Source organism: Scardinius erythrophthalmus (genome assembly GCF_964197995.2).
Source record: "Scardinius erythrophthalmus genome assembly, chromosome: 5".
Lineage (NCBI taxonomy): Eukaryota > Metazoa > Chordata > Actinopteri > Cypriniformes > Leuciscidae > Scardinius > Scardinius erythrophthalmus.
This window is the reverse complement of record NC_138225.1, coordinates 11382784-11407562: the sequence shown is the minus strand read 5'-3', so window position 1 is coordinate 11407562 and position 24779 is coordinate 11382784. Positions and strand designations below refer to the sequence as shown.

Below are 24779 nucleotides of genomic sequence, written 5' to 3'. Positions count from 1 at the left end.
TTAAATACGAGTTAACAACAAAAGGTTACAAGTACACTAGATAAACATAAGAAAGGTAAAAGGGGACAAACAAACATGCACACATACAAATATGCATATGCAAATATACACATATATATATACATTTACATAGAAAGGACATTAGGATAAACTACATGGTTACACTTTTGTGGAATTGTCTGAGCAATTCGATCAAACAGTGTTAACATGTTGCAATTTAAAAAAAGGTACAAAAGTTTTGTTTTTGATAAGTACAGAAATGGTGAGGGTGAATGGTAACTTTTAACTTGTAAAGCATGCTTGATAATGTTTTTTGTTTATGCTTCTTTATCTTTATCTTAATATTAAGATAAAGCATTATTTAATTTAGTAGTTTTTCTGTATTATCTTAAATGTTATGTTGGATTATCTTGTTCGATTGTGATTTGGTTTGGGTAGTTACTGGGGGTAGGTCCTGATAAGCCTAGGGCTTCTACCTATCCCTTTTCGAACAGGTTGATTGTTATGCTAAAAAATAATATATATTTTTTTTTTTTTCTTGTTTTATTTTATTGATGGATATTTCATGTGTTGCTGTCTTTTTTTTATTTACTTTTTAATTGTTCGAAATAAAGATTTCATTCATTCATTCATTCATTCATTCATTCATTCACACTGTTACTAACTGCTTTTAAAGGAAAACTGACATGTTTCAATTTCATTGTATGTCATAGTTATAAAAGTATAGTATTGGAATGCAATGAGGAATCAGGCATCTATGTAGTGAAGGAATGTAGACCAGACCCGTTTGAAGATATCGAGTTTAGATTTTACAGATGCTGTAAGTTTTTCCTTATTGCATTGTGTTATTAGGAGATTGAGCCAAAGGTTTATTGATAGCTTTGTTCTGTCTTTCCAGTTAAGTTTTTTTTTTTTTTTTTTGCTGTAGTTAGTGCAATGAGTATAAATTGTTCTTGATTTTTAGATATAGTTAGTGTAGATACATCTCCAAGTGTCACGTCTTGTTTTGGTTTTGTTTCATGTCAGTCATGTTTCATGTCTTTGTCATGTGATTCCCTGTTAGTCATATGATCCTGCCATGTGTTCCCTTGTCTGATTTGTCATGTTGTCATTGGTTCCTGCTGCCGAGCCTGGGCCTCTTCACGTCATTCCTGCCGAGCCAGAGACTGTTCATGTCATGCCTACCGAGCCAGAGACTGTTCACGCCATGTCAGCCGTGCCTGTGTCTTCGGACAAGATGGCCGCCGCGCCTGAATCAGCTCCGGAAGATACAGCACTCCTCATAGTTGCCACGGCTATTTTGAGTGTGTGGGCAGCACACACATCAGCACCAGCCCGTGAGCCCTCGGCCAAGATGGCTGCCACCACGCCAGAGTTTTCCCAAAATGGCCGCCGCCGTTCATGAGCCCTCTGCCAAGATGGCCGCCGCCGTTCCAGAGTCTCGTCCCAAGATGGCCGCCACCACACCAAAGTCTCGTCCCAAGAAAATATAGAGGGGGCAGTAGGTTCCTGATTAAAGCCACGGAGGCCGTGCCTCCCTGGCCCCCTGAACTGTTGGATCTGCCCTAGCCGCCCTAACATAACATTCTCATTTTCCACTAGATATTTTCCTCTACATCTCATCAGCAATTTCGATTTTGGCACGCTCTGCAGCAGCTGACCACTAAGGAGCGAATGTACAGTGACGTGACATAACTGCCAGATTCAAACTGTGCTTTCGCGCTATTGCTGACGCTGAGCCAAAAACAGACTCGCTCAGCGCTTGTCATATCACAACTATTCAGTGTTTTTAACCACATAATGTTTATTTTAGGTTTCAGACATTTAAATACATATAATTTATAGCAAAACAATACATTTATAGTTTGTAAAATACACAATGGTGTCTATGGAAGCAGCAATAACAATCCATTCAAATATATTTGCCGACGTGTTTTATTCATATCAGATACACAGTGTAAGTAATTATAAAGTCTGGTCTGTCAGCCATCGTGATGGATGATGGCATCGTTTATCGGCCCAACCCTAATGTCAGCCATGTTTCATGTCTTTGTCATGTGATTCCCTGTGATCCTGCCATGTGTTCCCTTGTCTGATGTGTCATGTTGTCATTGGTTCATTGTTTAATTGTTCACAGATGTCCCTTGTCTAGTCCTTGTGTATTTTAGCCCTCATGTTTGCCATGTGTCTTGGTCAAGTACTGTTTTACTGTAACCTCTGTGGGTAAGGTCCTGTCATGTTTATGTTTTGTTCATGCCATGTCATGCCTTTGTTTTATGTTTGATCACGTTCTGTAAATAAACTGCACTTGGGTTCTCTACAAACTTGAGAGTGGACCATTATTACACCAAGTAACGCTATTTCCGGACACGCTGGGATACTGAGCCCAAGAATCCCTGATAGCCTGTCCACGACCTCCAACCAAAAGTGTTGAATGTATCAGCAGTCCCAAAAGGCATGGAAAGGATTATCAATATAAGTTGGACAGTGTGTACATTTGTTGTTGTCTAAATATCCGATTTGGTAAAGTTTGTGCGTTATAATATGCGTTCTATGTAGCAGTTTGTATTGGATCAGCTGAATTTGACCATTTTATGTATATGTATATGTATATGTATATGTATATGTATATGTATATGTATATGTGATCCTGGATCACAAAACCAGTCACAAGTAGCACGGGTAAATTTGTGGCAATAGCCAACAATACATTGTATGGGTCAAAATTATCGTATGGGAAAATTTTTCTTTTATGCTAAAAATCATTAAGTAATGATTAAATTTCCTACCCTAAATTTATAAAACATTTCTTTTTGTGAGTGAATGCAGCACAATCACAAACATAAATGGACAACTTTAAAGGCAATTTTCTCAATGTTTTGCTTTTTTTTTGCACCCTCAGATTCCTGTTTTTCAAATAGTTGTATATCAGCCAAATATTGTTATATCCTAACAAACCATGCATCAATAGAAAGCTTATATATTCAGTTTTAATATGATGTATAAATCTCAATATCAAAAAATGTACCCATGTGACTGGTTTTGTGGTCCAGGGTTATTCCTTGAACCAGCTGTTTTTCTTTTTACTTCTCTTAACTGTATGTATTGAAAGTAGGCCTGGTTTGGAATGTTATATTTTAGTTGAATTTGGTCAAAGGTCATAAGCAGGCCATCAGTGTATTTTGTATCAATTTTGTATCAATGCTGTTTGGTTCCAGGCTGTGACAGTAGAAATGCTTCTGATGCTTTTTGTCTTTGGTCTTTAGGTTTACTTTGATTGTGGAGCCAAGGTGGATGTTGTGGATGTGCAGGGCCTCATTCTGTCACCTGGCTTTCCATATAACTATTCATCTGGAACTCACTGTGTGTGGCAGTTCTTTGTGCCTGTTGGTCACCAGCTAATCATGGAGATGTTTGATTTTGATGTCTTTGAGAGCCATAACAGTCCTGCAAGATACACCTCCACTGTTGTGGACGAGGTACCGAATGATGGCAGCGCGCTGGTATCAAAAAGCCTGGGGAGTCCAAAAGAACCCCAGTCCACACATAAAGAGGAGGTCAAGCAAGTGGTTATCCAAGAGCAGTCCACCAAAATGGAGATGACCAAAGTTTCCAATTCTGCCAAAATGGTGTCCGATTCCCCTTCGGCTCCACAACCATCACTTCCATTATCCGGAGAGCAGCCAGTTGAAGACAGAAATTCTATTTCACCTCAGGCATCAAGAGCAGTCAGTGACTGGATCTCCACAAGTCCACGTACAGCCACAGAAACGGATGAAGCTGTGAGCCCTGACACCCAGCCACCTTTGATTGATGCCTGTCCCCATGATGTCCTCTACATATCTGATCTCATCACCTTCTCCACCCGATTCTGCGGCTCTAGGCGCCCTTCTAGCAGCCAGTTGGTGTTTGGGTCTGACGATGACATGGTGGAGGTCATCATGGAGTTGATAACCACTACCCACTGGGGCCGTGGTTTTGCTCTCCTCTTCCATTACCAGAATCAAACACAAGCATTCACAACCAAACAACAGAGATCGGTATTGTCCTCGGACAGCAGAACTGGTGCACTTCTTGGTGCAGTGAGTGGAACAGTCGCGTTTGCTGTGGCCCTTGCTGGCATCCTCTGTGTGATTTTCAGGTAAGGAGGTTTCTTCTACAAGTGGAGCGATTTATTTGTAGTTGATCCAGAAAGTACATCGTAAAAATCCCATGCAGCCATGTGAACAAATCTGACTTAAGAGTTGCTGGGTGAATTGAGAGACGTGAAGACGTCTATAAAATTATGTCTATAATTTTAGACGTATATAAAATTATATACACAACTTTTCAATTGTTTGTACACTTTTTTTATTCAGCAAGGATGCATTACATTGATCAGTGATACAAAGACATTTTGTAATCTTTCCAATTATTTCTATTTCTGTTTTTTTTTTTACTTTAGAATCCAGAAATTTTTTTCTTTGTTTTCACAAAGAAAAAAAATATTAACCAACTGCTTTCAACATTGATAATAATAACAAATGTGTTTTTTATAGGAGCAAATCAGCATATTGAATTCTAAAAGATCACGTGACACTGAAGACTGGAGTAATGATGCTGAAAATTCAACATATAAATGAATGAATTACATCTTAACAAATATTAAAATAAAAACAGCTATTTTAAATTGTAATACTATTTCAAAAATATTAGTGTTTTCACTGTGCATTGTGAAATTATAATAATGTGACATTTATAATATAATATAAATGTCATTCTGACATAAGTCTTCGTATTCAACATTTGTATTCTAACACATATTTCTTCTCAGTCCATTACAAACTAGCTGTTTGCATCACAATTATTTTTTTCATTCATTCACTTTAGAATTAGCCATATGTCGCATACACCGTACCATGTCCGTGACAACTTAAGTCAGATGAGTTGGTGTTGACACAGCTGGAAGTATTTTTCACCATTGTTAAATCAGCTTAAATCAAGTCTTTCTTCTTCTTTTTCAGAAACACTTTGATGTTAAAACACTATTCATACCTGAGCATATTCATGGTGCCGCACCTGGTATTAAACTAAATGCACAAAAGCGAGGTACAGTCACACAATAGAGAGGAAAGGAAGCGGAAGAAATATAAGAAGCCGAGAGAAATGGTAGAATAGAGAAAAAAAGAGGCCAGTTGTCTACAAAGATGATTCAATTGTTTGTTAAATCACAAAGCATGATGTTTCAAAGAATCCATAATGTAAGATTCATTCTTTGTTGGTCCCAGTGGGAATAACAGCGTGACTTTTGACACCCACAGAACTGATTTATGAAACTTGAATGAAGCGATTTATATGTGCTGATCTTTTCAAATGCTGTTTACACCTGGTATTAACATACATCTTTCTTGGGTGATCCAATCACATTGAAGATATATTTTAATAACCGGTATAAACAGGGCCATTTCAAAATTTGGTCCCACTTTATATTAAGTGGCTTTAAGTACTATGTACTTGCATCGAAAAATAAGTACAATGTACTTTATTGTATTCATGTTGTATTGTAAAACACATTGCTGCTATTGAGGTTTGACACAGGTAAGGTTAGGACAGGTGTGGTGGTATGGGTAGGTTTAAGGGTGGGTTAAGGTGTAAAGGAAGGGTCAACAGTGTAATTACAAATGTAATTACATAAATTAATTACAGCTGTAATTACATGTCGGTATTTTTAAAATATAACTACAATGTAAAAACATGTATGTACACAATAAGTCATTGTATCAAATTATTAATTTCAATGTTAGTACATAGTAGTTAAAGCCACTTAATATAAAGTGGGACCCAAAATTTTACTGTTACAAACAGAATCTAGGCTTTTTGTTTGCATGTTTGTTTACGGAATTTATTCTTTCCAACATATGTTTGGCTTTTAACAATACCACTACTGTTTTGTGATATTTTAATATACCTTGTTTGGAGACTTGAAGCACATTTGCCATTTAGTGGGATTTGACTTTTATGAACTTCATACTGACCGTGTAATGTAAGGTAACACCAAAATCTCTTGACATCCCACAGTCCATTGGTGGATCATAACAAAGGGTTTATAAGGAATAGATATATCCCAAATTTGCCTACAGGTATATTGTAATCCAATATATCTCGGAGTAAATGCACAAGTATAAAGTATACAAGCATACAGTATAAAGATTACAAGTATAATGTTAGTATAACTTTTAGTATATTGAACTTTTATTTAATTTATTTTATTATTATTTATTTTATTGTAGAATGAAATTTTATTTTAATAATGAACAGGCGGGGCTTATTAAACTATTATTTTCAACTATTCACTGTGGGGTATTGTGCTAATATTACTGTCTGGTTATGAATTTCATCAGTAAATAAATTACATTTCTTTACTGATGACCTGACCTCTCTAGGCTTCAGAGGTCATGCAATTACATTTGATTTTAAAGCATCATTTTCTGATTCACCCTGCAACTTACTCCTACCAAAACTCCTACTGTGAGCATACAGACACCATGTCCTACCAGAATTCATAGCAGATATTTGAATGTCGTTCAGCTGAGAGAAGTAAACACTCATTTAATAGAACACTCGATAACCAATAACTGTGACAGTAAAAACAAATGAGATAATGTTATTTGTATTGTTGTATTCCCAGACCGAAACTATGCGCGAAAGGAGCCAATGCTTCATCTTCCATCAGCTCAGAGGTAAAGTCAAAATATGAGACGTGTATGTGTATGTATATACACTGTATACATAATACATACATGTGACAATTGAAATGTGTAAATTGTTGCTCCTTAAATATTAGATGAGCAGTCTTGATCTCTGTCACAAAAACATGAATACACAGTGATTTTGTTCCTCTTTTTCTTTCTGGTGGCGAGTCTTCAGTTTGTACTGAGATTAGGTGCTTGGCGAGTGTTCATTTTGGACCCTGTCTGTTCATGTAGAAATAATGTGAGGTACTGTGTTGTAGGCTCCAGAAGGAGTGCTAAATTCAGCGGCAGATGTGAGTGAGCTGCAGATGGTTTCTCCTAATGACTTGGAGCAGCAGCTGGGTACAGTGAACGACAACAACAACCATTCCCTCAACCGCAGTCTGTCCCATACAGGTGCTTAGTATGTCTTTATGAGTCCATGATTCTCTCTCTCTCTCTCTCTCTCTCTCTCTCTCTCTCTCTCTCTCTCTCTCTCTCTCTCTCTCTCTCTCTCTCTCTCTCTCTCTCTCTCTCTCTCTCTCTCTCTCTCTCTCTCTCTCTCTCTCTCTCTCTCTCTCTCTCTCTCTCTCTCTCTCTCTCTCTCTCTCTCTCTCTCTCTCTCTCTCTCTCTCTCTCTCTCTCTCTCTCTCTCTCTCTCTCTCTCTCTCTCTCTCTCTCCCACGATGTATTGTTTTCTTCATTGATGTTGTCAGATGAAGCGAACTTTAGGGTCACTGGGTTCCTTTCAGTAAAGCTGTTGAGTTCATTTGTCCCCTATCTGAACCTATACATTTAAGATTGATTTGGCTCTTCAAGGAACAGATAAAAAGCTAAATTACTGAAATTCAAGAACAGTACTGCAAGACTACGAGAACTCCATTAGAGTGTAGCTTGCTGAAAAGTGAATTTCCTTCTCTATTCAAACCACCTGGAAATAACAATGCCATTTGTTTTATATGTTTTAACAGAAATGTGAAATAATAATATGAAAGTTATGTGTGAGGTTTTTCTTTTTCTCCGGAGACTGCGCCATTTGTGTCCCCATTTACTACTAAAAAGATCACAGATTGAACTTTTGATTCAATTCTGTTTAGTGTCCAATAAAAATATATTGTCCAATAAAAATATATTTTTAATTGCAATAAGTATCATTAGTATTAATGATAAATGAACTATTACTCACAGTCCTAAACATATGGACCCAGCTGTTAAACCTGTATTTGTTGATGACTTTACGGTGGCACAGTATGATTTTGTGAAAGTTCAGCAGTAACCATTTTAAATGAAATTATGAAGAAAAAAAACACTTTTTGTTTTTTTTTCTGAGCCATGAATATTTCCTAAACACAAATGTATGAAGTCACTATATCTTAATGGGAGGTCGAGAATATATGCAGTACTTACATCGGCTTTAAACTAAGCTCTAAATCAGAAAATCCCCCTCTCTTTAATTTGGTCCAATCGTACCAGCTAGAGAACTTAAATGTTTTCCTTTTTTTTTTTTTAGGCACCATAACAAATACAAACAGTTATTTAGCTTTTTATATATGCGTTAAACTGAAGTATTTACAGTCATTTTATAAATTTGACATTCCACATGTTCACGGTGCTCTGAAGCTTGTGACGTGTCAGAGAAGAGTGATCTGCAGCTGTTCTCCAGTGGTCTTACTGAATTAGAGCTGGGCACAGATGAGGTTTTTGTCATCGCCTCTGCACCCACCTCAGCCCAACTGCCCTTCTCTCCACATACTGTGAGTATCTGATTCTTCTTCTACATTTCTACATCCAGAAATAGATGAGAAACTTTGATATATTTTGTATATACGCTACCGTTCAGAAGTTTGGGGTTGATACGTTTTTTTTTTTTTTTTTTATGTTGATGTAAAAAGCCTCTTATAGCTGCATTTATTTGATCAAAAATACAATACAAATTTTTATATTGTGAAATATTTTTGCAATTTATAATAACTCTTTTCTGTTTTAATATATTTTAAAATGTAATTTATTCATGTGATTTCAAAGCTGAATTTTCAGCATCATTACTCCAGCCTATGTATGTATGTATGTATATATATATATATATATATATATATATATATATATATATATATATATATATATATATATATATATATATATATATATATATATATATATATATATATATATATATATATATATATATTAGGGTGCATCAAAAAACACAATTCTTGAATTTTGATATGGCTGGGTGCTAAAAATGTTCCAATATATGTAGAAACGATACTCGGTTACTCACGTAACCTCGGTTCTCTCTAGAGAGGGAACGAGTATTGCGTAAGCTTGCTTACGCTGCGGGAAAGTCTTCTTTTCTCGAGATACTGAAGCCAAAAATTATCCTTAATTTCATTTTTTGTCAACGCAGTGCAGCTGCGGGCAGCTGAGCTAGAGCGGCATACTGCGCGCTCATTGGCTGCCGCGCGGCAACTGCTTAAGCCTACCAGTGAGCCTGGCGTGACGTCACGCCCAATGAGGGCGCGCGCGCCCTAGCGCGTCACAGCCCGCCAGAATGGGCGGCGTCAGAGCATATATAAGGAAGGCTCGTAGGCTATATTCTCCGATTTCTGTCGAATGAAGCGACACGAGCTACAGGCTTCAAGCACGGCAGGGAACGCAATACTCGTTCCCTCTCTAGAGAGAACCGAGGTTACGTGAGTAACCGAGTATCGTTCTCTTACGAGAGGTTCTCTCGTATTGCGTAAGCTTGCTTACGCTGCGGGAACCCCTTGTCCACGCCGTGCGAGCCTAACAATCACATATGACTCTATGAAGAGCATAGAGGTGAAAAACAGGTGGCCAGCGGTGCGGGCCAACACATGTTCATAAGCACATCTAGGGAACGCAAGAACGGCAAGGCCGGTCTATGTATACTGACCCTGAGCGTGCAGCTCAACAGACAAGCTAGTCAATAGTACAACCTGCGCATATGGGCAGGACATGAACACGACTAGACTGACAGAAGTTTCGCCTGCAGAGCGGGAACTTCCAGGTTATAAAACCTAACAAAAGTGGAGGGGGACGCCCAGCCCGCCGCCATACAAATGTCATGAATGGAAATCCCGCTGGACCATGCCCACGATGAGGCCATGCCTCTGGTGGAATGAGCCCGTATGCCCAACGGACATTGCAGGTCTTTTGACGCATATGCTGCCGCAATAGCGTCCACTATCCATCTGGATAGCGTCTGTTTCGAGGCGGCGCGACCCTTAGCGCGCCCTCCAAACGAAACGAAAAGCTGCTCTGAGAGCCTGAAGGCTGCAGAGCGCGTGACATAACACCTTAACGCCCTGACCGGGCAAAGGCGGTTGACACCCTCCTCACTGCCGGATGACGGCAGGGCCGATAGGGTAATGACTTGAGCCCTAAAGGGAGTACCTAACACTTTGGGGACATAGCCGTGCTTCGGTTTGAGAATGGCTAACGAGTCATTAGGTCCAAACTCGAGGCACGACGCGCTGACAGACAGCGCATGCAAATCGCCCACTCGTTTGACTGAAGCCAGAGCTAGCAGAAAAACGGTTTTAAGCGTCAAGTATTTCAACTCCACAGAGTCCAAAGGCTCGAACGGATGCACTTTCAGGGACTCTAGGACCAGGGACAGGTCCCAAATAGGGACTGACGGGGGCCGGGGAGGGTTCATCCTCCTGGCCCCTCGCAGGAAACGGGTGATGAGTTCATCCCTGCCCAGTGAGCGGCCGCGCGCCGAATCGGCGAACGCTGCTATGGCCGCGACGTAAACCTTGAGCGTGGAGGGGGACCTGCCCGCGTCCAACATCTCTTGGAGAAAGTTCAATACCTGTGGGACTCCACAGGACTGAGCATTAGAACCCATTTCCACACACCATTTGTTAAACACTGACCATTTAGACGCATAGAGCCGCCTCGTCGAGGGGGCTCTGGACTGCGTGATCGTGTTAATTACCCCTTCTGGCAGATCAACGAATATCCGTTGATTTCCCACGCATGCAGAGACCAGTGCTCTGGATGGGGATGCAGAATCGATCCTCGAGCTTGAGAGAGAAGATCTCTCCTCACCGGGATCGGCCATGGGGCTGTGTCTGTCAGCCTCATCAGCTCGGAAAACCATGGTTGGTTTTCCCAGCGCGGGGCTATGAGGAGCGCTGCGCAGTTCGTCTCCCTGATCCTCGCTAGCACTTGAGGCAGCATCGAGATCGGGGGGAACGCATACAGCGGAACGCTGGGCCATGTCTGGGCCAGCGCGTCCTCGTGTTTCGAGAAAAACCTCTGGCACTGAGCGTTCTCGCTCGCGGCGAAGAGGTCGATCTCCGCTTTGCCAAAGCGATGCCAAAGCGCTTGGACCGTCTGGCGGTGTAGAGACCATTCCCCTGGGGGAACGTTGTCCCTGGACAGTCTGTCCGGGCCGTCGTTGAAGCGACCGGGTACATGAGCTGCCCTTAGGGAGCGCAGCGGGCCCTGAGCCCAGGATAGGAGGCGCTCTGTGAGAGCGCGCAGGGCTCTGGATCTGATTCCGCCCTGGCGGTTCACGTAAGACACTACTGACATGTTGTCCGAGCGGACTAGCACATGGTGTCCCCGTAGGAGTGGTAGAAAGTGCTTCAGCGCTTTCTCGACCGCCAGCATCTCTAGACAGTTTATGTGAAGGCTTTTCTCCGTATTCGACCACCGGCCGCAAATCGGACTGCCCTCGTGAGTCGCTCCCCAACCCATGTTGGACGCATCTGTCGAGACCACTTTGCGGTGTGCGATGACCCCCATCGACACTCCCCGCTGAAACCATTCGGCCGCCAGCCAGGGCTGCAGGGCTGAGACGCAGCGCTGAGTCACTCTGACTGGTGCACGGCCCGAAATCCATGCTTTGCGGGACACTTCCGACTTTAGCCAGCACTGAAGCGGGCGCATTCGAAGTAAACCCAGCTGCAGGACCGCTGCGGCTGACGCCATATGGCCCAAAAGCCTCTGAAAGGTTTTTAGGGGAAAAACTTTTCCCACCTGAACGGAAGCGGCGAGGTGTCGAACACGGCGCGCGCGCTGTGTTGACAGTCTGGCCGTCATCGCCGCCGAATCCAGATCTATACCCAGGAAAGTGATAGACTGGCTGGGGGTTAGAGAGCTCTTGTCCCAGTTCACGGAAAGACCCAGGCTTTCCAAATGACCGAGAAGCGCTTTCTTGTGAGAAACTAGTTCCTCTGTTGACTGCGCTATAATGAGCCAATCGTCCAGATAGTTCAGAATTCGCATCCCTTTCGATCTCAGGGGTGCGAGGGCCGCGTCCATGCACTTCGTAAAAGTACGGGGTGCCAGGGACAAGCCGAACGGCAGGACGGTGTACTGATATGCCTGACCGTCGAAGGCGAATCTCAAGAATGGCCTGTGACGGGGAATAATCTGAATCTGAAAATACGCGTCTTTCAGATCGAGAGAGATGAACCAGTCCCCCGGGCGAATCTGCGCGAGGATTTGACCGGTCGTGAGCATTTTGAACGGTCGTTTCACGAGCGCTTTGTTCAAATATCTCAGATCTAGTATAGGTCTGAGCGCTCCGCCCTTCTTGGGTACGAGGAAATAGCGGCTGTATAAGCCTGCCTCGGCAGCCAGAGGGTGAACCCGTTCTATGGCACCTTTGTGCAGTAAATTCGCTATCTCTGTGTGAAGCAGATGGGCTGCATCTGCTTTCACTTGTGTCTCGACCCGGGCGCGAAAACGCGGGGGGCGGCGAGCGAATTGAAGCGAATAGCCCTTTATCACTGTGTTTAATACCCATTCCGACATTCCCGGAATAGCTTTCCATGCATTCGCACTCATAGCTAGGGGTCGGATAGCCTCCGGGTCCCGCCCGCCGCACAGCGCGGGACGGGGAGCCTGTGGCGGTATGTGTGCGAGTCGCGCAGTGACAGTGAGGGGAGACGGGGGCTCGCTGATAGCGGCAGCCGGCTGAATGACGCTGTGAGAGAGCGTTTTGAGCAACGGCTCGCGGCGCGGAAGCGGGGCGGGCTCGTGAGTGTGTACATGAGAGCGTGCGTGCTGTATAGCGGGCACAGGACTCTTTATTAACGCACAGCCGGCGGTGGAGTGCTTTCGTCCCCGAATGTGTGAGGCAGAGCGGGCACTGTGTAGGTGTGAGCACTGGGTTGTGGGCACGTGACCTACAGCTAACACTCGAGCGGCCGTAGCGCGCTTTATGTGAGTGCACTCTGTGGGGTACACAGGGGGGATTGTGCTTGTGTGTAGTGATGAGCACTGGGGTGTGGGCATGTTTACTACACTCATAGCACTGACGGCGTGAGCCGGATGACCAGATTTTACACTCTTTATTCGATTTATCTGGGTCGCCGTAAAAACGGCGTTTGTGTGCAGGCGAGAGAGTTGAGAAACTGGCTCGTTGGCTGCGGTGGACACTACTGCAGTAGCCTTTATCAAGGGGACTGGCAGAGGGATACAGGTTAGCTTCGACGGCGGTCCGGCCGCGGCGGGACTCAACCGTCTTTTCCTCCTTGCGAGTGCTAGGAGGATTTCGCAGGCTCGGTTTTCAGCGAAACTCTAGGCCGGGGACCCCGCGGGGGTGGCGGCCTGTGTTGGCTGGTGGAGCGGGACCTGGGTCGGCCGCGCTGACGCTGCTGCGATGCTGGAGGTCGGGAGGGGCGCCGCGTGGGACTGCGTGCAGGAGGCTGAGTTTTAGAGCGGCCTGCAGCGGAGCTCGAGCGGCGGGGCAGGAAGAGGTTCATGGCCTGTGACGCCTTCTGAACTTCCGAGAAGCTGTCCACGAGGCCACTTACCGCGGGGCCGAAGAGGCCGGCGGGTGAGAGCGGGGCGTTGAGAAAAACGGACCGCTCTTGCTCTCCCATGTCGGCTAGCGTTAGCCAGAGGTGGCGCTCAATGACAGTCAGCGCAGCCATAGATCGTCCGATCGCTTGGGCTGCTGTTTTCGTCGTGCGAAGAGAGAGATCCGTCGCACTGCGCAGGTCGGTCAAAGCAGATTTATCAAGTTTTCCCTCGTCGAGCTGGCTGAGGAGGTCGGCTTGAAAAACTTGTAAAACCGCCATTGTGTGCAGGGCTGAGGCGGCTTGCCCAGCAGCGGAGAAAGCGCGGCTGGCAAACGCCGAAGTAGTCCTGCAGGCCTTGGACGGGAGGGCAGTCTTTGAGCGCCATCTCGCGGATGGGGGGCAAAGATGCGCTGCAACCGCTGGTTCGACCGGTGGGATCCGGTCATACCCTTTCTCCTTGGCTCCGTCTACGCGAGAGAGAGTAGATGAGGCCGGAGAACGGAGTCTGGCCGAAACTGGAGCGTCCCAGGATTTGGTAAGCTCCTCGTGAAGCTCCGGCAGAAAAGGCGCTGGCCTGGACACTGGAGCTCGTCGACTGGCGGGCAGAAAGCACCCGTCGAGTCTGTTGGGCGGAGTCACCGCTGGCGGGGACCATTCGAGGCCCAGGTGTTCGACTGCTGCCGTGAGGAGGCGGAGAAGCTCGGCGTCCACACTGGCGTGAGTCCTGCTGGACGCTCTGGTGGAGGAGGCGGAGCGGACAGAACCGGACCATTCCTCGCTGTCCGACGCCATTAGTGAGCACGTGTCCAGTAGCGCGTCATCATCCGCTTCATCCCCTGAGGCGACGGCATCGAGGGCGTGAGCCGTCGGCTGCGCGTCGGGAAGCGGGGGCGGAGAAGGAGAGAGCGAGGCTCGCGGGAGAGGCTCCGGCGAGGCCTTGGCTCGAGTCTCGGGCTCCGGTGGTCGCTGCGAGCGGCGTTTCTTCTTACGCGGCCCGAGGACAGTTGGAGCAGATTCCGCGAAGAGGGCGAGTCGAGCCCGCAGGGTCGACATCGGCAGCTCTTCACAGAAAGCGCAGCCGCCCGTGGAAAGCGCGACGGCTGCGTGGTCCTGGCCCAGGCAGAGAGCGCAGAGAAGATGGCGGTCTCCGTCGCTGAGCGCGGAGCGGCATGAGCCGCACGTGGTGCGAGGCATTTGCAACAACGCCTCTGCTCTTTTAGAAAGTGCTGCGGAAGCAAGAACACACACAAAAGAGCTTGCAAAGGATATTCGCCGGATAGCTGAGCTGGCACGGCAGGCTGAAGGCGGCGAAGATCGTCCGGCTTCCTCAGGCTGACCTAAGCTGGCTCGTTAGCTGGGCCTTGAAGGACAACGGCGACGGCTTCCTCTCCGAGATCAGCGATGCGAGTGCTTCGCTGAAAAGACAGAAATCGGAGAATATAGCCTACGAGCCTTCCTTATATATGCTCTGACGCCGCCCATTCTGGCGGGCTGTGACGCGCTAGGGCGCGCGCGCCCTCATTGGGCGTGACGTCACGCCAGGCTCACTGGTAGGCTTAAGCAGTTGCCACGCGGCAGCCAATGAGCGTGCAGTATGCCGCTCTAGCTCAGCTGCCCGCAGCTGCACTGCGTTGACAAAAAATGAAATTAAGGATAATTTTTGGCTTCAGTATCTCGAGAAAAGAAGACTTTCCCGCAGCGTAAGCAAGCTTACGCAATACGAGAGAACCTCTCGTAAGAGAACAACACATGCAAAATATTTTTCCAGTACATGATGATTTAGGGGTGCCACCGCACATCTGTTTTTTTGGGATAAAGTGCTTAACAGTGCTCAATGGTCACAATGGAGATCTGAGGTAAACAATACTACAGCTCAAGAAAACTGAGATGATCTTTCTGTTTGAGGTGATCTTTCTGTGTTGGGTATGTATTATTACATAATTACTATCATATCTGTAATTGTGTCTTTGTATACTTATTTATCATAAGTCATTTAAGTCATATTTATAGGTATTTGGTGCTCATTACATCTAGCTAACGTTAGCTAGCAACAGTTTGCTAACCACAGTTAGCTATCTATGTTAGCTAAGCTATTAAGCTTAACATCAACAGTATTCTAGAGTGGACAATGTCATATTCAGAGTATACAGTGGGGAGAACAAGTATTTGTTACACTGGTGATTTTGCAGGTTTTCCCACTTACAAAGCATGTAGAGGTCTGTAATTTTTATCATAGGTTCACTTCAACTGTGAGAGACGGAATCTAAAACAAAAATTCTGAATCTGTATAAAAGACACCCGTCCACACACTCAATCAAACAGACTCCAACCTCTCCACAATGGCCAAGACCAGAGAGCTGTGTAAGGACATCAGGGATAAAATTGTAGACCTGCACAAGGCTGGGATGCTAGGCTGGGCGCAATTATTAGAAAATGAAAGAAGTTCAAGATGACGGTCAATCTCCCTCGGTCTGGGGCACCATGCAAGATCTCACCTCGTGGGGCATCAATGATCAAGAGGAAGGTGAGGGATCAGCCCAGAACTACACGGCAGGACCTGGTCAATGACCTGATGAGAGCTGGGACCACAGTCTCAAAGAAAACCATTAGTAACACACTACGCCGTCATGGATTAAAATCCTGCAGCGCACGCAAGGTCCCCCTGCTCAAGCCAGCGCATGTCCAGGCCTGTCTGAAGTTTGCCAATGACCATCTGGATGATCCAGAGGAGGAATGGGAGAAGGTCATGTGGTCACAGAAATAGAGCTTTTTGGTCTAAACTCCACTCGCCGTGTTTGGAGGAAGAAGAAGGATGACTACAACCCCAAGAACACCATCCCAACCGTGAAGCATGGAGGTGGAAACATCATTCTTTGGGGATGCTTTTCTGCAAAGGGGACAGGACGACTGCACCGTATTGAGGGGAGGATGGATGGGGCCATGTATCGCGAGATCTTGGCCAACAACCTCCTTCCCTCAGTAAGAGCATTGAAGATGGGTCGTGGCTGGGTCTTCCAGCATGACAACGACCCGAAACACACAGCCAGGGCAACTAAGGAGTGGCTCCGTAAGAAGCATCTCAAGGTCCTGGAGTGGCCTAGCCAGTCTCCAGACCTAAACCAAATACAAAATGTTTGGAGGAGCTGAAAGTCTGTATTGCCCAGCGACAGCCCCGAAACCTGAAGGATCTAGAGAAGGTCTGTATGGAGGAGTGGGCCAAAATCCCTGCTGCAGTGTGTGCAAACCTGGTCAAAAACTACAGGAAACGTATGATCTCTGTAATTGCAAACAAAGGTTTCTGTACCAAAAATTAAGTTCTGCTTTTCTGATGTATCAAATACTTATGTCATGCAATAAAATGCAAATTAATTACTTAAAAATCATAAAATGTGTTTTTCTGGATTTCCGTTTTAGATTCTGTCACTCACAGTTGAAGAGTACCTATAAAAATTACAGACTTCTACATGCTTTGTAAGCGGGAAACCCTGATAAATCTGCAGTGTATCAAATACTTGCTCTCCCCACTGTAGATGTCTCATGTGTATTGAGAGTAGCATTGTAGTTGTTACATACAATTAACAGGGTAAGGCCACGTGAACATGTCCCATTGACCTCCATTCATTTTGTCTACAGGACAAATTAATGGAGAATCTTGAAAGTTGAATTCTGAGAAATGCCCAAGTTGCCCAAAGGGTTCAAACAAACAACTTTTACTTTGATAACCCTATAGAATATGTTACTGTATAAAAGTTCACTGTACTCAACATTTCCAGGTCAACCTTTTGGCAATTAGACTAAAAATTGCACATTTTTTGAAATTTCGCCAAAGTTCATATGTTAGGTGGCACCCCTAAATCTCAACGGAATTCCTCAAAACTTTGCAAAAGTCATTTTTATGTTAATTGGAACAAAATGCAATGCCAGCCAAATTGATATTTTGAAATTAAAATTTCCCATTCAAATTTGATGCACCCTAATATATATATATATATATATATATATATATATATATATATATATATATATATATATATATATATATATATATATACCCTCTTAATGTATGTATATGTATATGTATATGCATATACTCTACCGTTCAAAAGTTTGGGGTCAGTAAGATTTTTAATGTTTTTAAAAGAAGTTTCTTCTGCTCATTAAGGCTGCATTTATTTGATTAAAACCAATTAAAAAAAGTAATATTGTGAAATATTATGACAATTTAAAATGACTGTTTTCTATTTTTAATATATTTTAAACTGTAATTTATTCCTGTGATCAAAGCTGAATTTTCAGCATCATTACTCCAGTCTTCAGTGTCACATGATCCTTCAGAAATCATTCTAATATGATGATTTGATGCTCAAGAAACATTCATTATTATTATTAATGTTTCAAACAATTGTGCACAAAATTTATTTAAAATAGAATATTTTCTAACATTATAAATGTCTTTACTGTAACTTTTGATCAGTTTAACTCACCCTTGATGAATAAAAGTATTGATTTATTTTATTTATTTCCCCCAAAAATAAAATAAAAATTCTTACTGACCCCAAACTTTTGAACGGTAGTGTTTAATGTTACAAAAGCTTTAGATTTCAGATAAATGCTGTTCTTTTGAACTTTCTATTCATCATAGCATCATGAAATAAAAATGTAAATAACCGTTTTCAACATTGATAATAATCATAAATGTTTCATGAGCATCAAATCATCATATTAGAATGATTTCTGAAGGATCATGTGACACTGAAGACTGGAGTAATGAAAAGCTGAAAATTCAGCTTTGATCACAGGAATAAATTACACTTTACTGTATATTCACATAGAAAACATCTGTTTTAAATTGGAATAATATTTCACAATATTACTGTTTTTGTCAGAAGATACTTCTTTTAAAAACATTAAAAATCTTACTGACCCCAAACTTTTGAACGGTAGTGTATCTGTGTACATCTTGTTACGTCTGTACATCTATGTACTTCTTATTTTTATTTATTTTTACATTTCCCTTTATTTAAATGTTCCTTTCTTTTTAAATGTAATGCAGTAACTAGAGGATGACAAATATCATTTTGTTGTCCTTAATGCAATGAACAAAAAAGAAAGCGTAAACAGCAGAGTGTTTTTCAGACTTTCTCCTTTGGAACCTAATTTGTGACTGTGAACTTCAGGGAAAATGGCCTTTTATACATCCACTGAAAAGTGAATGCATTTAGTGTTGAATAAATAACCTGCACATTTTTTTTTTTCAGATGCCACTTTTTTTTGATAGATTGTTGTCTAATGCAACGTGTCCAAATACTTTTGAAGGTCACTCTGATATCTTTTATATTTTTTTAAATGGTGTTTTCATTGCTGTCTTAGTACTGGAATGGTTTGATACTCTGTTTACATTTGCTTGGTAGTTTCAAACGTTCTTCATGACACTGCACCAGCTATTCATGCTGAAAACAATTCAGTGTAGTACGCTGATGGAGGCCAAGCTTCATGGTGTGTGATGATGTGCTGGATGAGGGGCAGAGAAGTAGCTCTTCACTAGAGGCTGCTGGGACAGGGGGAGCTGGCCCACTAATAGCTCTGACTAATGAATGCTATAAGTCTGTAGCCAATTTCCCAGCTCCAGCTCTGTGTGTGTGTGTGTGTGTGTGTGTGTGTGTGTGTGTGTGTGTGTGTGTGTGTGTGTGTGTGTGTGTGTGTGTGTGTGTGTGTGTGTGTGTGTGTGTGTGTGTGTGTGTGTGTGGTCCATGCTGCTTTGGCTCTGAAATGTGGCATGAAAAATTTGCCAAGCTGTGTGTTCATCCAAGGAGGTTTGAGAAGAATCAGAAACCTGCGTCTCTGTGGTGTCCGGCTGGGTTCCTGCTAACTGTTTGGCGCTGTAGTTTCTTTATCCATATTTGTTTTTTGCATTTGCCCACAACCGGACAATTTGGTATTGTCTTGGTTAATTTATGGAACAGTTCCAGAACAGCTCAAGATTAAACCCTGCATAATACTCGTCTAGACATGGGGAGCTGCAAGAGATCATGTGTGAGGACTGTCAAACTCCCACTGATGAGAAAACCCCCTCTGATACTCACCCTCACGCTGCACATGTCCAGTTAACAGCTGACTCGGCTGACTGACACATTTGGAGGTCTTGTGGACCCCATTTAGATTACAGTCTCTGCCACGGCGTCTGAAAATGCTCAAGAGAATGGGAGAAATCCATTTGAATCCTACTAAAGCAACTCCTAAGGCAAAAGTCGGTCAGCAGGCTCATACTGCACTGGAAGCCAAAGTCCCACATTTATTAGATCCTTTACACTAATGAAAGTTTTTATCAAATTTCATTTCAAGTAACTTGGAGTCCGTGATTTTGACCATTTATGAAGCCCAAATTACTTAGTCAGGAAAGTGGCTTACAAAGTTCACACACTGGACTCATTCTCAAACTATTTAATTGTATTATCAAGGTAATTATAGTAGTATTATAGATTATGTTGTACAATCTTAATGGATTTCCGTTTCCTCAAATATTTGATAATACTTCTTTTGAGAATTCCTTTTTGATGAAAGTGGTAAACACATTTAACACGTGTTTTTAAAGCTGACTTTACAGCATCTTTACTCCAGTCTTCATTGTCACAAGAAACATTTATTTTTATTATCAATGGTGAAAACAGTTGTGCTGCATATTATTTTTGTAAAAATTTTTTTTTTTTTTTTTTAAAGAAAAATAGAAACTCTCACTTTAATCCATCCTTGCTGAATAAAAGTATTTATTTCTTTAAAACAAATCTTACTGACCCCAAACTTTTGAAAATGTATAAAGTAGGGCTGTCAAAAGATTAATCGCGATTAATCGCATCCAAAATAAAAGTTTGTGTTTAAATAATATATGTGTGTGTACTGTGTATAATTAAATTTGTATATATAAATACACACACATGCTTGTATATATTTAAGAAAAATGTGTAATTTATATATAAAAAATTATGTGTATATATAATATAAATTATATATAAATATATACAGTATATGTATGCAAATATTTCTTAAATATATACATGCATGTGTGTGTATTTATATATGCAAAATAATTATACACAGTACACACTCATATATTATGTAAAAACAAACTTTTATTTTGGATGCGATTAATCGCGATTAATCTTTTGACAGCCCTAGTATAAAGTAATTTTTTAAATAATATAATATAACACAATATATCCCTTTGCGTCAGGGTCCTGATAACCCTGTCTGGGTTTATTCTGTGATAACAACCGGCTGGATGTACATTATCCCGCTTATTACACAGCCACTTGCCACGAAAGTAAATAATTAGACTGAGTTGAAATATTTTATTAGGTCTTTAAATGCAAAGCTTCCGTTAAGAGAGCAGTTACTAGCACGGTTCAAACTAGATGGGCATTTAATACAGTCATTCCTAGCAAGCTTAAAGCGCCGACTTCAGTTACCCAGATGGGCCTGTGTTACAACATACCGCTTGATGGCACGATTGACCTATCAGAATGAAGTATTATTCCACAGAGCCATGCAATAAAATATAATAAATAAATATTATTGTTTATTCTGCGTAGTGAACATCCACTACAGGGTAAAACTATCATTACACAAGTGAACAATACAAATGCATAATATTTCCAAGATAATGTGATTCTGACCATTTGTACTTTTTGCATTTAAAGTGCCTGACAAGTAGTAATCTATAGAATTAGTAGTGCTACCATATCAAGTATTTATTACAACATAGAGGGGTTTATAGTGTTGGCCAGTTTTAAAAAAAAAACCTTCATTTCCTAAATTTGTTCTCTTTTGTAGCAACGAGAGCGTTTCCTGAGACACAGTGACACTGGACCCAGCCGCCCCTTCGACTGGTCGACTCCAGATCCAGCACTGCCTACTGTGATAAAGAGCAGCCAAACCGGATCGACAAACAGCACACGACCACGAGCGTGGAGCGTCCGAACCTTCCAGGATCTCCTTCCTCCTCTTCCTCAACTCCATAAGAAATGGTGCAGCTGGAACGCAAACAGCCCTTTCACCAAGCTGGTGGACAGTGTGAGTAATGACACATAAGCCCTTTTTAATCACATAAAAAATATGATTCAAATTTCATTAGTGACATTTTTACAAATTCCTACAAATTTGTAAAACTGACAACCTATCTTTCGGACCCATAAATGCGCTCTTAACGATGACCACGATGAAGAACATTCATCATAATGTTTTTTTTTATCACTTTTTGTTTCATTCAAGTGTGTAAGTAAGCATGGGTGGTGGCAAAAAAATATTTTTCTTTCATGCTGTATACTAAGAAGTCTCTTATGTTCATCAATATTGATCATATTATTAAACTGTGAAATACAATTTAAACCAACTTTTTGTCTATTTGAATGTATTCTTAAAATATAATTTATTTCTGTGAAGTCAAAGCTGAATTTTCAGAAGCCGTTACTCCAGTCTTCAGTGTTTGCAACACAAAGTACATTATTTTGTATTTTGAGAACTGTAACGTTCCAGTATTATTAAAGTTGTCATCACAAACAGGCATGCGCATGATGTGAAGGATTAAAAGGTTTAAATATGAGTCAGAAAAAAAAAACTGAATTAGTTTGAAGAGCCCATCAATGTTTCTCATTACTTGAAACATCCTGTTTCAATAAGAAATATCAACACAGGAAAGAAAATAGTGTTGTATTTTTAGAATAGAAATAGTAAATTGACTGTGACAATGTGCACTCAGGGACTCCCAAGCACAGCTACAGATGCTGGAAGAGGAAAGGTCCTTTCTGATGCCCCTCTTCACAGCCATGCCAACAGCTGCCACTCCGACTCCTTCATGAGCAATGCCTCGTACCCCCTGACTCAACCTGCCCAGCGCCAGCGACGGCTCAACTCCACCAGCAACCTGCGACGCACCCGTTTCAACACTCCATGCTTTGGCCTGCTCTCTGGCACGTCCGAGTCCTCCAAACCACAAGCCAATGGAATTACAAGCTCAAGCACTCTCTCCGACACCAGCCAGCAGCAGGACCAAGCTGAAGCATCAAGCGTGGAGGACGATCACGTCACTGTACCTGTGTTTGCAATCTCGGAAGAGGAAGACAGACAGCCTCTCGTGTCAGCAGAACCTCCAGAGAAGTCTCTGAGGATGAATGGACAGATGTTTGAAGGCACAAAGATGCCACTGCTATCCAAAAGCCAAGTCGCCAGCATCCATCCAACCTCTTTAGGGAGGGGAGGTCGTGGTGGGACGTTGGAGACGCAGGATCCTTCAGCTCTCTCTTGTTAACTGTGACTTCAGAAACAGTCTGCCAGTGCCACGAAGTTTAAGTATGATGGTCATGTGACCGATTCAGCCAATAGATGATCAGAAGGGGACTGAAAACGCACATCTTGTGAGCTGCTCCTGGTGTCTTCAGCACATATTTGGTGTGTGACAATGTGCCGTGGAATTTGAAAGGGGTTTTGTTTGGAATATTGGCATGAATGAAAAATGAAAGCACTTATTGTTCTTCCTGTTATTGTATCAGCACAGTTAATTTGCTAAATATAAAACCATCTAACAGTATATTTTATAACCTGCAATTGTTTTGAAAGTACTCGTGTATGCGTAAGATAAACTGTTAACAATGATCACGTAATTCCACTCACTACTAAGAGTTTGAGTTGTAGACTGGGTGCATTGTTACTTTCATTATGAAATTCCATATATCTGCTCTATGAACAATAAGGCTTGTTCCTAATCCCTTTGCAACACGTAGAAGACCAATTAGCAGATCTAGTAGAAAGCTGCTTTGCATCTCTCTCGACTTCAACTTTTTTTATTCACCATGGGTCCAATACACGTATTGTTCTGTTAAAAAAAAAAGAATCTGTGTGTTAGTAAAGCATTTGAAATAGCATATTCGTAATTCTCCAGGGACACAAGCACTGCATAGTTAATTTCATGTTAAAAACTGTTCTTCAAATAATTTCAATTGTTCTTTTTTTTTCACCTCCTTTTGTGAAATATGCTCCTGCTGCTAAATATGCACTGATGCAATAACTGAAATTTTGTTTATACAATCATATTTTTATAACAATTTCATATATAATGCAATTGTTTTCGTTATATGGTGTTTTCCTGAATGCAGTAATATTGTCAACTGTATTGATTTTGATGGATTATAAAGGGAATTGATCACTCTACAGACATTTAAAATGCAGTAACTAACATTTAATGCAAATAAACATTGTATAGTGAAGTTGTGTGGCTTCTGTACAATCATTTCAGAATATGCATAGAAAGGAGAGTCATATAATTGAATGTAGTCTTTTATTATTAGTGCAGTAAATTAGACAAGGTTTTATTTCTAGGCATTACAAACATGAGGCACAGCAAGCGCTAATTCAATTATGGAACTTACAGTGCTATTATATGTGCTTCTCTATAGTTACTGATAAACAAAGTTTTTTTTTTTCCTCCCCGTTTGAAAGCCCCAGTTTAAACTTTGAGGTAGAAATAAAACATTTTAAAAAAGCCTTTTCTGAAAAAAAAAAAAAAAAAAAAAAACACTTCCCACCCATGCAAGTAAATATTTGCTGTGGAATACATTTCCCTTTCAGCAAATGCAAAGCAGCCTCCAAAGCTTCCCTAAGACTCGGGACCAACCCCGAATAAATCCCTCAATCATTCCTGCAGATTTTAAGAGTTCATAGTATGAGACCCGCTTTAGAGCTTACATCATAACACCATTGAATTTCATTAAAACCACCTTTTAGGTGCATACAAGAGCCTGTTTCAAAGAAAACTATCACATGTGCATGTAGATATTTAGAAAGGTGTAATCAGATTTTTATCTGATTGTATATTAATTGGTATGACAAATAATCCTGTATATATATATGTGTGTGTGTGTGTGTGCATATTTTTGCATTTTTCAAAAAGTAATATTTTCCATACCAGTTAATATAAAATATGATAAAATTTAGGGAAAGTTACTTAAAAATGCATCTACCAAATGCATAAATGAAAATGTTATATATATATATATAGAGAGAGAGAGAGAGAGAGAGAGAGAGAGAGAGAGAGAGAGAGAGAGAGAGAGAGAGAGAGAGAGAGAGTTATTAAACAGGTGCAAGCAACCATTAATTTGCAGCACTAAACTTCATTGTACAAAAGTAAGGGTAGGGCGAGTTATCCTGTGATCCTAACCACAACGTAACATTCACTAATGAACTGAAGCAAATCCACCAAATGTGGGCGTTTGTCAGATGCCATTAGTTTAGTGTG

General features: G+C 41.9%; 1 protein-coding gene across 1 annotated transcript in view; it reads left to right on the top strand.

Moving 5' to 3' along the window:
• LOC308690434 (uncharacterized protein) overlaps positions 1-23749 on the top strand; it is a 32377-nt gene extending 8628 nt beyond the window's left edge. The window contains exons 2-7 of the mRNA XM_081364845.1: positions 3267-4141; positions 6668-6719; positions 6992-7127; positions 8331-8464; positions 21323-21562; positions 22248-23749. Of these exons, the coding sequence (XP_081220971.1) occupies positions 3267-4141; positions 6668-6719; positions 6992-7127; positions 8331-8464; positions 21323-21562; positions 22248-22796 (1986 nt within the window). The 3' untranslated portion in view covers positions 22797-23749. The remainder of the gene's footprint in view (positions 1-3266; positions 4142-6667; positions 6720-6991; positions 7128-8330; positions 8465-21322; positions 21563-22247) is intronic.
• The last annotated feature ends 1030 nt before the right edge of the window (positions 23750-24779 follow it).